Below are 12,509 nucleotides of genomic sequence, written 5' to 3'. Positions count from 1 at the left end.
AGATAGCCTTGTCGAAAGCCGAATCATGTTATTGGACAGCCCATCGCAAGACGTGCTCGAGAACTTGACAACGATCCACTCATCAACTGCTTGTCAAGGTGACCAGAAGTCTGTCCCAAGAAAAGTAGGCATCTCTACCCACCTATAAACATTTGGCCTGGCATGCCTGGCGAGCACGGAGTCCTCGTATCCGGGCAGCGACGCCGGAAAGGCAGCGGTCCGAGGCCTCCATCCCGCTCCCGCGCTCCCGAGGCTCCTCCGCTGCGGGATACAACATGCCCGTACGTCGCGACCTTTCTTTCCTGTTTGATTCTTGCTTCCGTTCCTTCCTTCTGATTGCCGTGCAGGATGAGCACCTTTCATCGACGTAATCGAGGACAAGAATGTCGTCTTACTCAGACGCCTGCTTGCTAATCAGCTCAAGGTAATAAGTCTGATGTGCTTTTTGTAAAAGACTACATAAACAAAGGTCAAGTACTTGCCAATCACTTTCATTCCTCGACAGTAGCTCTCACGGCACTCTGATTTAACCTATTTTCCTATCAACATCCCCCATCATGTCTCTTCCCACCACCGCCCGCGTCTTTCGTCGCAATGAAGCTAGAGACAACATCGAGCAATCCACCGAGCCCCTCCCCAAGGAGCTCAAACCCACCGAGGTCCTCATCCAGATCCATGCTGTCTCGCTCAACTTCCGCGATGTCGCAATGATCCACGACCGATACCCCGCTCCCCACGATCACCGTGGAATCCCTTGCTCTGACGCCGGCGCCACCGTTATCGCAGTAGGAGACGCAGTCACAGACTTCAGGAAGGGTGATCACGTCTCCCCTACTTTCCGCTGGAACACCCCAGACGGTGAGATGAGAGCACTGGGTGGAGACTTCGATGGCGTTCTCCGCGACTATGCCGTCTACGAATCTGACGCACTGGTCAAGAACCCCGATCACCTGTCCTACGAAGAAGCCTCCACCATCGCCTGCGCTGGAACCACAGCTTGGACCTCTCTGGCCCAAGATGACCCCAAGAAAGCTGCAAACATCAAGACCGCTCTGATGCAAGGCACCGGCGGCGTCTCACTCTTCTCACTCCTTCTCTGTCTTCCTCTCGGTATAACACCTATCATGACATCCTCCTCGGACGAAAAGCTCGCCGGTCTTCAGAAGCTCGCAAAAGATGGTCAGAAGATCCACTCCATCAATTACCGCAACACCCCCGACTGGGCCGAAGAAGCGCTCAAGCTCACAGATGGCAAAGGCGTAGACGTCCTCGTCAACAATGTCGGCACCTCCTCCATGGATCAATCCTTCAAAGCACTCAAACGCTTCGGCACCATCTCTCTTGTCGGCTTCCTCGGCGGCACCCCTGAAAAAATGCCCGATGTCACCATGGCAATCTTGATGAAGTCTGCACATGTGCAGGGTATCGCTACGGGAACAAAACAAGATCATCAAGATCTGTGCAACTTTCTGGCCGACAAGAAGGTGGATCTAAAACCTACCATTGACCAAGTGTTCGGGTTTGACGACTCACCGAAAGCGTTTGAATATCTTTACTCTGGCGCTCATGTCGGTAAGGTTGTCATCAAGATCTGAAAAATGGTAACGCATATATAGCTGGAGAGAAAGAGCAAGCAAGTACGATCACAGTAACATAAGGATATAGATTCGAGTTCAATATGAATATTTCCTCCCCTCCCCATGTGCTAAATCTCGTCACTTCCAGCCATCTCCCACAGCCATACCTAGTATTATTTCAATCTGTAGAAATGCACAATCGTTTTCAAAACCCCTGCAGTCGTCCGCAGAGAGCAGCTAACCATTACACTCTCAGTGGACGACTGTACTGATCTCAAAAACATTATGCATTTCTACAGCCATACGGGTGACAATAGTTCTACATATGGGGAGAGACTAAAAGATTTTCCAGAATTACAGGGGTGATATAGGGAGGGTATCTTTCAAATCAAGGAGTAGTAGGGATAGGAATTGCCGATGTGATGTATGTTGTATAAAGTAATGACTGGTCTTTATTCAATGATTGTGGCTTCGCTCTCGTTAAAAACCCCTTTATTAGGGAAAAAAGAGTAGCGAATGTTTTTCCTCTCCCGCCCCTGTCCTCCCCCTCTCCATAAATGCTTCAATCCCCATACACCCTCTTGATGTACTGCACAACTACATCCCCCATCCTCCCTATCCTGCCCTTGAAACTCTAAATTTATTGCCGAGTCTAGAGAAGAAATTCACCGATTTCGGTCGAGGTGGTAGAGTCGTTGGGATAGGAGTGGTTATTCGTATGAGTTGTAATTCTTGAATAGCCGGTGTTGGCGAAGGTTGTGTTGCTGGCGAAGGTTGTGTTGATTGTGTTGGTCGAAACACCACCCCCCTTCTTCTTCTTCTTCTTCTTCTTTCTTCATCCCTTCCCCTGCTACTCCTACTTCCCCTGTTGACATCCTCATATCCACCATTTTCTCCCAAAACTTGCTCATAACTCGGCGGTGCGAATTCTGGCACCTCCTCTTCCCCATCCCTGATCCCATAATTCTGATAATCAGGAGGACTAGCAGGATCGGTAATTTTTCCTGCAGCGACTAGATCCAGGTATTCGAGATACATTGCTTGATGTTGAGATGCACTTGCTTCTGGCAGTTCCACACCTGGATGACGGCGTGGAGGAGCGATGGCAGTGGTGAGTTGACGTGACGCATGATGGTTTTGTGTAAGGCCGGTTTGATGTGTGCGAGTGCTTTTGCGGTGATGTGATGATGTTGATGTTGAAGAATAAGCATTTTGAGGCTCAGAGGTGTTGAGACGGTAGTTGTAAAGGTGGCGGGAAGCTTGTTTGCTCATGGCGCGGCGATATGTTGATGAAGCTGCGATTTCGCTCGATGCAGCGCCGGAGAATGCGAGAGATGAAGATGTCATGATTTTTGTTGTTTCGAAAGGTTATGCGACTTTTTGAAAAGTGGGCAAAGTTGTTGCAAGGAATTTGATGCTGATGTTTGATATTGGTGATGCGATTCGAAGATCGGACTTGTTTTTGGCAGTATGCGATGGGATTGGTGCAAAAGTTGTATGAGGACTTTGCGATGCGTCTTGGGAAGAACGGAAAGAAAAGAAGATGGAGGGATGGAGGGGGGAGGCGGGTATATATAATGGACGTGAGAATTCTGAATAAGGAGCAAACTTGCTCATATATGAATCAAACGTCGCAACCACCGACGTGACTCATTCGACCACGCAACACTGCTACCCGTTATGTTCACTCAACCAATGGGAAAAGATGACACAACATAGATTCGCGAGAGTAATGTGAATTCGTAAAGTGACGATGGAGAGCTCATATGAATTTGCCTCCACAGGGGGTTCGTTGGAATTCATACCTTTGGTGGTAGCCTTTGTACATAGCCATGACTAACCATGTATAAGGATGCGCTAAGTGATAAAGTCTCATGCATTATGATATGCGCTTCACCTACCTGCTACATGGCGATCTTAAAATGCACTAAGCACTAGGCTTTGAATATGGCCTAGGGTGTTGGTGAACGAGTCGCATCGATGCTACAATGCCGTTTAGCTGAATAGTCGGTCAATATATCCTACACTGGTACCGTTTGGTGCCCTCGATGATGATAAACATGACTAAAATTGTGTGAGAAGTGCTATCAAATCATGGACACGAATATCAACAACTTACTCGAGCATATCCACACAGCTTCTGTGTGAATAAATCAGAACTCGTGCTGTCGATCTTGTGGTAGCTCCTTTGCTTCTCTTCAATTTTCTGTTTTATTCCTCTCGTTCCTCTAGTAATGACAAACACTGCATTCATTCTTGACACTTCATCCTAGAAATCCCCCTCGTACAGTCTTCCAGGTCGGTGTCATCCATGATATCGTACTCTTCATCTTCTTCTTTGAGGTTCATCTGTTTTTTCTCTGGCCGTCGTGCTTGCGTCGTTGAAGGTGCAGACGTCTGCCGTGCATAAGGTTCGTACGGAGGCAAGTGGGCTGGCTTGAGGCTGTTCTCCTCCGAAGTATCCACGTAGCGGAGAGTGGTCTGATAAATGCTTTCGATCGATCGGAGGAAGCTGCGGTTCGCTTGCAAAATCTTGACGTCTGAGTCGTTGGCGTAAAAAGAAGCTCGTAGACCAGCGCTCTCGAATTCCTCAAGCGCCCGGTGCCAGAGCTGTTGGCCGATTTCTGAGCGCGAGAGCTCTTCCCATAGTTGGCAGAACATCTTAATCTCTTCGAAGTTGATTTTCTTGAGGCTGTTGGGCTGGCACATGATTCTGAAGTAGAGTATCAAGAGAATTCGATTGTGCGGAGATGTCAGAAAAGGAAGAGAAACGAAATGCAAGGTGAGGTCGACGGTAGTGCTTGATATATTGTGGTAGGATCAGAACTCTGTCTGTTTCAGCCAGCGAGTCAAATCTTGAGCCGGGGAGTTGTGAGTTGATTGTGAGATGGTTGGTGTCAGATCCGCCGCCACCACGTGGATTTTCTTGGAAGAATTCGGGCTCAGCAGCAACGCTGGGACTTTCGTGACCACGGGAGGTCAGCAGCCAGTCAAACTTGAACAAATCACAGCCGTTTCTATCGCGAAGGTCTTCTTTCGTGGACAAGATTATATTCCTGCTCGATAGCACGCACTGTGATCATTTTCAGCTATCCTACCTTGGCGTATGTTGAGTCCCGAGGAGTTGAAAAGAGTATGTTGACAAGGTAGAGGCAAGGGTCCAAATTAGTGCCTGTTCGAAGTGTAGTCGTACTCCTCGTAAGAACGGAGAGGTACTCCAGGGAATCAGTGTGATCGTAAGACAACGACTTGGGCTTCCAGACAAGTACTTCCCTCACAGACCATATGGTATTGTCACGGTGCGAATGATCCGGGAGCGTCACATATAGTGATTGCGAGCGAAAGGAGAGGTATACAAGACGTCCTGTGTGATAACTATGGTCTGGTTCCACATGCGCTTTGTGGATTGCGAAGCAGTCGATTCGTGCGGCGAAGTGCAGAAGACTCGTGCGATATCGAAATCATCGCCTACAGACAGAGGTTTAGCTGGGTCCCGCACGTAAAGGCTCACTCATCGGCGTTGGCAAGTTGTTGTTATGACAGACGCGATGATTGCCATGTCCGTGGGCAGAACGCACGCGGGAAAGTGCGAGAAAGGATGGCGGACATACCGCGAGCGCATCGAAGCCTCGGGCGAGGATAATACAGGATGTCGCATGTACTAATCATTCCTGTATCTTTGCGCGTGTCTGCACAATCATTTCGCGATGAGACCTGAGTCGCTGCTTGATGGCAGTGGCATGGTCGTCTTGTCTGAGCGGCGTTGGAAGTGCCAAGCAAGAGGCCAAAGCAGGGTCAGGGCGAAGTTTGCCCGTCAGTTTCACCAGACCTGGGGAAACTTTTGATAAAGATCCAGATAAGAGTGGTAGGAGCGACTGAGAATTTCACAGGTCCCAGATACATGCGAGGGAGACAACTTCAATCAGTCATCGTTGATGCGGTCGCTTGAAGAGTTCAATAGATTGATACAAATACAAAAAATTGTCAAAGATGATCTCAAGGCCATCAGTTGTGACTGCCGGACTGCTCCAGCAAAGGATCTGTCTCTGTGGCTTCATGCTCCCCTGCCTGTCCGTCTTTCTCCTTCTTGTAGAAGGTAATGGCCATGACCAGCAGAGATCCCTGCAAGACACCAGTCACGCAGTAGACAAACCACGTACTCCAGCCCTCCCATCCGACTCTCAACCACAAGCTGAAGGCGAATAAGAAAGCGCCTGGGACTTGTATGACCATAGTTGCGATACTCAAGCTCAGGACTTGCTTCACCTTCCAAGTCGTGTATAGTTGGGGAATGTATTGAACGGAGGAAAGTATGGCGGCAAGGATTCCAAGGAAATTTGCCCAGCTGAGGAGGTGACTGGGTAAGCGGAAGAGAAAGATTGTGGAGATGAGGCCAACAGTGAGGAGAGAAACCAGAGACACAACACCAACAATTACAGCATCACGCTTGCGGGGCGTATCAGGGCTGAGATGCTCTGGAGGAGTCTGCGCAAACGCATCTCTGGGGAAGAAGACCAAGAAGAGTACCATACTGTTGCTGTTGTCAGCTTCTCATGTGAAGAACAAAGATGAAGAAAGCAGCTTACATGGTCATGAAGCAGACCCATTGTACGCCGATCTGTACGACGCCGAGAAGTGCAGCTCCGCAGGCAGTTCCAGAAATCTCACGACAACATGCCATATCATGCTGGCTAGCCGGCAGGACGAGGATGTTTGCGAGTGCGGCGATAGATGAGATGGTGCCGAGTAGAACCCACCACGGCGAGAGGCCCGCAGAGGTGCCATGTCGGATGATCTTCACATGTTGTGGTATATAAGAGACGAGGATACCGATCACAAGCTGGCTGTTGTAGTAATATCAGAATCTGATGGAACCTTGATGGGGCTTGGGGAAACTTACACGGAGAGGCCAAGAACCCAAGGGTTCGGGGAAGCCAGGTGCTCGCAGTATGGGTCGGCGGTCATGGTTGACGAAAGGTGCGTCGACGGCGAAGAAGATGCTAGATATTCCTGATGTTATATCAGGTCGACGGAGATGAGACAGATCTATGGATGATGATGGTCATGTGGGATAAGAGCAGGAGGTTGGTGGTCGCGGCGAGCGCGGACAGCCGAGCAAGATTACGCGACGCGTCGGACTCGTGTCTTGGCGATGACGCTGCACTCCTGCCTAATTTGTAACTTCCGTCCACACACCGTGACACCTTCGCATGTCGAGTTCTATGTCTCGATGTATGGTCCTGCTCCAATTTATGTCAAAAAGACGAACACAGTCCGGAGTCGAGAGGGATGCGAAGCGTGTCATCGAAAGCGACGCAAGGTAAAGCTTTTCGTAACTTGAACTTCATGAGGTGCTGAGAAGTTAGAACCTGCTCAGTGCGATGCAGGCAAACCGGGTTGCAAAAGCTGCTTGCAGCTCCAAGTCGATGTCGCTACGTTAGCACGACCATCAAATTCCGCAATGTTGCCAGATGGGCAGCCCAGAAAGTTAATCAAGTGAGGTCCGGACGCATGAACTCGGTACCGATCGACAACGGATAGCCTTCAACTGACCAACAAGCTGCTACTCAACACCGTGTAGAACCACTATCTTAGTGAAACATCTCATCTTGTTTGAAGATGCAACCCATACTCCGCAGTATTGACAGCATGAAGCTTCCTGTCCATGGAAACAATGTATTTATCACACTTCTACGATGATGTGCATGTATTTATCACACTTCTACGATGATGTGCATGTATTTATCACACTTCTACAATGATGTGCATTACATCTTGCCTTTGAATTTGAATATGCTCCAGAGGCTCGCGATGCATAGTCGGACCGTCTTCCATGCAGCAATTGCTCTAGGTGCTGCGAGCTTGGCGAATCTCAAACGATCATGAGTCCAAGACAAGACCTCAGTGTGCTATTCTCATTCTGCTAACAAGGCCAGTGGGCTAGAACACACCAAGAAAGCCTTATATTCTGCCAGAAAACTTGTGTCCGCGCAATGGGATGTTGTATTAGCCGTAACATATCCATTCATCATATTTCCTACTCATAAATATGATAAGTTTGTAACATCTTGTTAGCATATCCGACAGCATCCTACCATCAATCAAGCACCCCCTCCGGCAAGAAAACCACATAATCCACCGGCGCAGGTTCAATCCCATCCGGCATACCCACAATCTCCAACAAATCCCCCTCCCTAACATCAACATTTCCAAATGTAATCCTCCTCGCCGAATGCCCGTCCAAATAAATAGAAGGCGTATGACCAAGATAATCCTCACTATCCCCTTTCCACATCCCGACCGTCACATTACCAACCCGAATCTCAAACCTCGACTTTCCACCGTATAAATCATAAAAATTGACACCGATGTTGTATTTTCCGGGAGGAAAAGATAAGGTGGTGGATATAGAGCCAACAGTGGAGTTTGAAGAGGTTATTACAGCGTGATGTTTGGATGCCGTTTCGAATGGATTGACGGTGTAGATTTTGTAGCCATTCAGGTCCATGTCTTCAGCTTCTATGCGCCAAGGGTGATTGCCGACGCGATTGTGGTCATCGGCGATTCCGGAGATGTTGTGGTAGAAATCTACAATGGCATCGCGCCAGATGATGGAATGACCGGCTTGGTATTTGAGACGGTATAGTTGTTCGTCAAACCTCTGATCGTCAATTTTGCCTCGCAAGCTCTGCCAGCGTGCAGCAAATGTCTGAGCGGTTTCTGCACCGGCGTAGTGGGCATCGTAGAAATGCTGGATTACTGTTTTCCCTGATTTGAGGCGTTGCGTGTAGGGAACGTGGTGGAACCAGAGGAGTAAGTCGTCAGGTGTGGTTGAGATGTTTTCGTACATGGCTGCGATTTGGGGTGGGTAGGTGCCTGAGAAGCCTGTGCCATTGGAGACAGTGCGGTCCATTCCGATAGTGTCGTGATCTGCGCGTGTCCATTGTCCCCAGCCGTTGTTATCTTGGGATTGCGGGTTGGGTCCGAAGTGAGTGTAGAGGATATCGGTCAATGTCTGAATGCCGAGATTGCCGCTGTAGTTCTCATACGCCGGCCAAGATTCGACAGCCATCTGAGTAATAGTGTCGATGACATTCTGGTCCAGGCCGAAGGTCAAACGTGTCCAATCCTCGTGAATCTTCGTCGTGTCTTGAGTAGGATCCCAAGCAAGCTTTCCATATGCGTAGAAGTTTGCCATGGACAAATGACTTCCCAGCCACGTCTGATTGGTTCCGACATTGACGACAGCGGCATAACCACCAAGTGAACGCTCGAAAGTCCTGCCTGCAAGTATATTCCTGACCAGTGAGGTCTCATTGTCAACCCTCATATCGAAACCCAGCACAGTCTCCCAAAGCGGCGGCAGGTAGACCAGATGAGTCTGCTGACCTAGGTATTCCTGCGAGACTTGCAACTCGACCGCCATACTAGTCTTCCTCAAATTCGCAAACAACGGGCTCGCGGGCTCTCTGACTTGGAAATCAATAGGTCCATACTTGATCTGCACGACAACATTATCATCAAACTCTCCATCCAGAGGTTTGAAGAAATCAACGGCGGCGTTCGCACGATCAGCCTTCCAGTCACTTTCGTTGAGTTGGTTATACACAAAAGCGCGAAACATCACGATACCACCATACGGCTGCACAGCTTTTGCGAAGAGGTTCGCTCCTTCTGCGAGGGTGCGATTGTAGGTGATAGGTCCCGGTTGGCCTTCTGAATTCGCTTTGACCAGATAACCAGCCATGTCTGGAATCGCGTCGTAGATCTGGGAAGTCACGTTCGTCCACCAGGTGACAACTTCTGAATCGAGAGGGTCGAAGGTCGTGAGGTTCGCTTGGCCCTTGACGCCTTGTGTTGGGGAAGCGAAGTATAGAGATAGACCAATCTGTACACCATAAGGTCGCATTGTGTCGGCGATACGACCAAGGCCGTTGATATTGTCGGGAGTCAAAATTGTTGAATTTGCGTTCACATTATTGACAACGATGGCGTTGATGCCTACAGAAGCCAATAGACGAGCATATTCTGCGACGCGAGTCAAGTCGTCAACGATAGATCCATTAGCGAAGAAGATAGAAGCGCCACCAAATCCGCGTTCGATGCTGCCATCCAGATTATCCCACTGGTTGACCCAGCGAATCGGAGCGTCGGGGTTGGATGCATATGCGACAGATGAAAAGTTTCCTTGTGCCAGCATTGATAGGTATTCGAAAGCTCCGTACAATGTGCCTCGCTCGTTCTGACCCAGGATCTGGACAGTGTTGCCTTCCGTGCTAAGCCAGAAGCCGTCTTCCTTGAGATCAACAGTCTGAGAAAGATTGCCATAAGCATTAACGTATGCATCGAGAGTGCCAACAATGATGGACTCGTGCGTGCTGTCAGATGATACATAACAGTCTTGACCGAGGATACTCTGAATACCCCGTTGTAATTCCTGGCCTGCTGTGTAGACTGGACTAGTCTTTGTGGTGTTCAAAACGACGATGTTGTGTGGAATATACGGCCATGACACCGAGGAAGGCAAAGGAGCATATCGTAGCCATCCGCTGAGGCCGTCCTCTGCAAAGGCCAAGCCAATCAATGCAAGATATGGAAGAATGCGCATGATGATATGATGGATGTGAAAAGTCTTGGAAGGGAAACCTCCCTACATATATATATGTCTTGAATGAGGGCTGATGATACATGGGCTGTCGGTAGCTGAGAATGTGGGGAACGACGATCTTGAGGAGAACATGGGGCCCCATCAATTTAGCCTATACCATTATTTTGGCTTTCGGAACATTGTCGATCTTTGAATGAGAAGCCGGCAATACAGATGAGTAACACCTCTCGAGGAAGTAGAGACTCTCTTCATATGTCACGCCCAACTAGAAACCAGCTCCACCCTTCTTTCCGTTGCTAGGATAGAACTCTCCATTCCCAATGTACTGTCCCTGCCCTTGATAGACCCAGTTGCTGATATACGAAGGAGTGTTGCTCTTTGTGTTACCATTGTTGGTAGCATGAACGCCGACGAAAGAACCTATCCCAATGTAAGCATGGTATACGACTTTCAATTCTCGAGGGCTTGAAAGACTCACCAGTAAACCCATTGGATACCAGGGTAGCAGGAACAGTAGCAATCTGTTGCATTCTACCGGCTTTTGGTCCAGCAGAGAAGGAGAAGTGTGTTGTGTTGTAAGCTTGAATCTGCAATGTCAAAACTTGCTTGTTCCACTTCTGCGGAATTGGGAGAACAGTATCTGTTGGGGCACCTGGACCTTCGGCGTGAAAGCGGAGGTATGTTCCAGTCTTGTTGAGACGCACGATACCTAGATCAGCGTGGTAGTCCTGCGTGAGGAAGAGTGTGACTCCTGATTCATCACCGACAGAAGAGGGCGAGAAGTCAACATCGACGCTGTAGGTAAAAAGAGTATCAGTTTGTCTGCGGCCGATGAAAGTGATACCATCGGTCGGGAGGGCAGTGGCATCACCGGTCAAATTTGAGCGAGAAGGGAGGAGTCGCAGCGTGTTCGGGTGGCCTTTGGGTGAGATGGCATAGTTCTCGGTCTTCGGAAAGCGCCAGTAACTGAAGTGCGAAGGAATGGAAGAGCCAGGGGAGAACTTGTAGTAATCAGGATCCTTGATGAAAGCACCAGTGCCGCGAATGTTCCTGTTTGCTGGTGGCAACGGACCTGACATTTTGCCTTTGACAGGTCCTCCAAGTACTGGCCATTGACCTTTCTCCCACTTAGCAGGATACAGAACGGTCTCCCTGCCCATCGGCCAAGTTTCGTACTCAGGACCGGAGCGAGTAGCCAATGCAACACCCCACCAGTTGCCTGCAGCATCTTGGAAGAGATCGGCATGACCGACCGTCTGGAAGTACTGGCTGGTATTGTATGCAGTGAGGATAGGATTGGCCGGGTTGGCTTCGAAAGGTCCTTGAGCAGACCTGCCTCTACCAATGGTGACTTGATGAGCTTGTGCCGTGCCACCTTCTGCGAGGAGAAGATAGTGATAACCATCTTTGAGCATCATGTGCGGCCCTTCCGGAGGTTGAACAGCAGTTCCATTCCACAAGAAGCGATCTGTAGTTGTGTTTCCGGAGGGCATGCTGATGTTGACCTGGTGGATCTCAGTCGTGAAAGGATCATTCTGAACAGTCTTGGCAAAGGCCGAATAGACAGTGCCATCCGTATCCCAGAAGAGATCAGGATCGTAGCCAGGAATCTCGGTCGGGGTAACGTTCGTCCAAGCATCATTATTGTATGGGTCAGAAGTGCTCCAATATCCCGTGGCAGCTCCGACACAAGAATTGATGATCCAGAATCTCTTGTTGTGGTATCTCAATGTCGGCGCGTACCATCCTTGCTGCTGACCAGTGATATTGCCGAAAGCGGGAAGTTGCTCAGGTCTGCTGAAAGCATGGCCAATGAGTCTGAAATTTTGGAGATCCTTGCTAGCGTGGATTGGGATACCAGGAAAGGCGAGGAAGGTTGAAGTTGCACAGAAGAAGGTGTTGTCCCATTCTTTGACGAATACACAACTTGGATCAGGGTTGAAGCCGGGAAGGATGGGGTTGTAGATGGTCGAGTTCTGTTGCTTTGCAGGTTGTGCACTGCCAATTCCAGTCAGACTGGCAGCCGTGAAGAAGGAAAGAGCTTTCATCTTTTTGCAAAACTCAGGATTTGTCTTGGTCAAGAGATCTGAGGAAGGAGCGAGTCGCGATGTATTTATCCTCGTACCATTGTTGCAGGGAGTCTTGGCCGCTGAAGCCTCTTGCCATATGAGGTTGCAATACGACCATAGTTTTCTCCCATGCATGCAAACATATCAGGCTAAATGAGTATTCGTAGTAGACCCCTCACATTCTTCATGATGCTGATCATGAAACTGCGGGGTGCACATCTTCCCCTCTCCGAGCCTCGTATCGACGACATGATA

At 49.2% G+C, this 12,509-nt stretch overlaps 6 protein-coding genes across 6 annotated transcripts; 1 reads left to right on the top strand and 5 right to left on the bottom strand.

Moving 5' to 3' along the window:
• Nucleotides 1-557: 557 nt before the first annotated feature.
• Nucleotides 558-1,595, top strand: M438DRAFT_391250 (alcohol dehydrogenase; the record flags this gene model as incomplete). Its single annotated transcript, XM_029909069.1, has 1 exon — nucleotides 558-1,595. One exon carries the CDS (start codon nucleotides 558-560, stop codon nucleotides 1,593-1,595), a length of 1,038 nt encoding a protein of 345 aa, XP_029761411.1.
• A 427-nt stretch (nucleotides 1,596-2,022) lies between these two features.
• M438DRAFT_344602 (uncharacterized protein) lies at nucleotides 2,023-3,044 on the bottom strand. Its single transcript, XM_029905265.1, has one exon. It carries the CDS (start codon nucleotides 2,922-2,924, stop codon nucleotides 2,193-2,195), a length of 732 nt encoding a protein of 243 aa, XP_029761410.1. The 5' UTR covers nucleotides 2,925-3,044; the 3' UTR covers nucleotides 2,023-2,192.
• Nucleotides 3,045-3,605: 561 nt separating this feature from the next.
• M438DRAFT_192538 (uncharacterized protein) lies at nucleotides 3,606-4,612 on the bottom strand. The gene is made up of 2 exons (XM_029899263.1): nucleotides 3,697-4,612; nucleotides 3,606-3,641 (listed from the first exon to the last, which is right to left on the bottom strand). The coding sequence occupies exon 1, from the start codon at nucleotides 4,284-4,286 to the stop codon at nucleotides 3,828-3,830; it is 459 nt and encodes a 152-aa protein (XP_029761409.1). The 5' UTR covers nucleotides 4,287-4,612; the 3' UTR covers nucleotides 3,606-3,641; nucleotides 3,697-3,827.
• Nucleotides 4,613-5,516: 904 nt separating this feature from the next.
• On the bottom strand, nucleotides 5,517-6,634 carry M438DRAFT_316623 (uncharacterized protein). The gene is made up of 3 exons (XM_029902704.1): nucleotides 6,478-6,634; nucleotides 6,164-6,421; nucleotides 5,517-6,108 (listed from the first exon to the last, which is right to left on the bottom strand). Exons 1-3 carry the CDS (start codon nucleotides 6,540-6,542, stop codon nucleotides 5,583-5,585), a joined length of 849 nt encoding a protein of 282 aa, XP_029761408.1. The 5' UTR covers nucleotides 6,543-6,634; the 3' UTR covers nucleotides 5,517-5,582.
• A 1,040-nt stretch (nucleotides 6,635-7,674) lies between these two features.
• M438DRAFT_271971 (alpha glucuronidase) lies at nucleotides 7,675-10,185 on the bottom strand (the record flags this gene model as incomplete). Its single annotated transcript, XM_029900520.1, has 1 exon — nucleotides 7,675-10,185. The coding sequence occupies one exon, from the start codon at nucleotides 10,183-10,185 to the stop codon at nucleotides 7,675-7,677; it is 2,511 nt and encodes an 836-aa protein (XP_029761407.1).
• A 265-nt stretch (nucleotides 10,186-10,450) lies between these two features.
• On the bottom strand, nucleotides 10,451-12,233 carry M438DRAFT_364357 (xylosidase : arabinofuranosidase; the record flags this gene model as incomplete). The annotated part of the gene is made up of 2 exons (XM_029907714.1): nucleotides 10,451-10,605; nucleotides 10,664-12,233. The coding sequence occupies 2 exons, from the start codon at nucleotides 12,231-12,233 to the stop codon at nucleotides 10,451-10,453; spliced, it is 1,725 nt and encodes a 574-aa protein (XP_029761406.1).
• Nucleotides 12,234-12,509: the final 276 nt, after the last annotated feature.

Source organism: Aureobasidium pullulans, assembly GCF_000721785.1.
Source record: "Aureobasidium pullulans EXF-150 unplaced genomic scaffold scaffold_7, whole genome shotgun sequence".
NCBI lineage: Eukaryota > Fungi > Ascomycota > Dothideomycetes > Dothideales > Saccotheciaceae > Aureobasidium > Aureobasidium pullulans.
The sequence above is the reverse complement of the archived record's forward strand: the minus strand, read 5'-3'. Positions and strand labels throughout refer to the sequence as shown.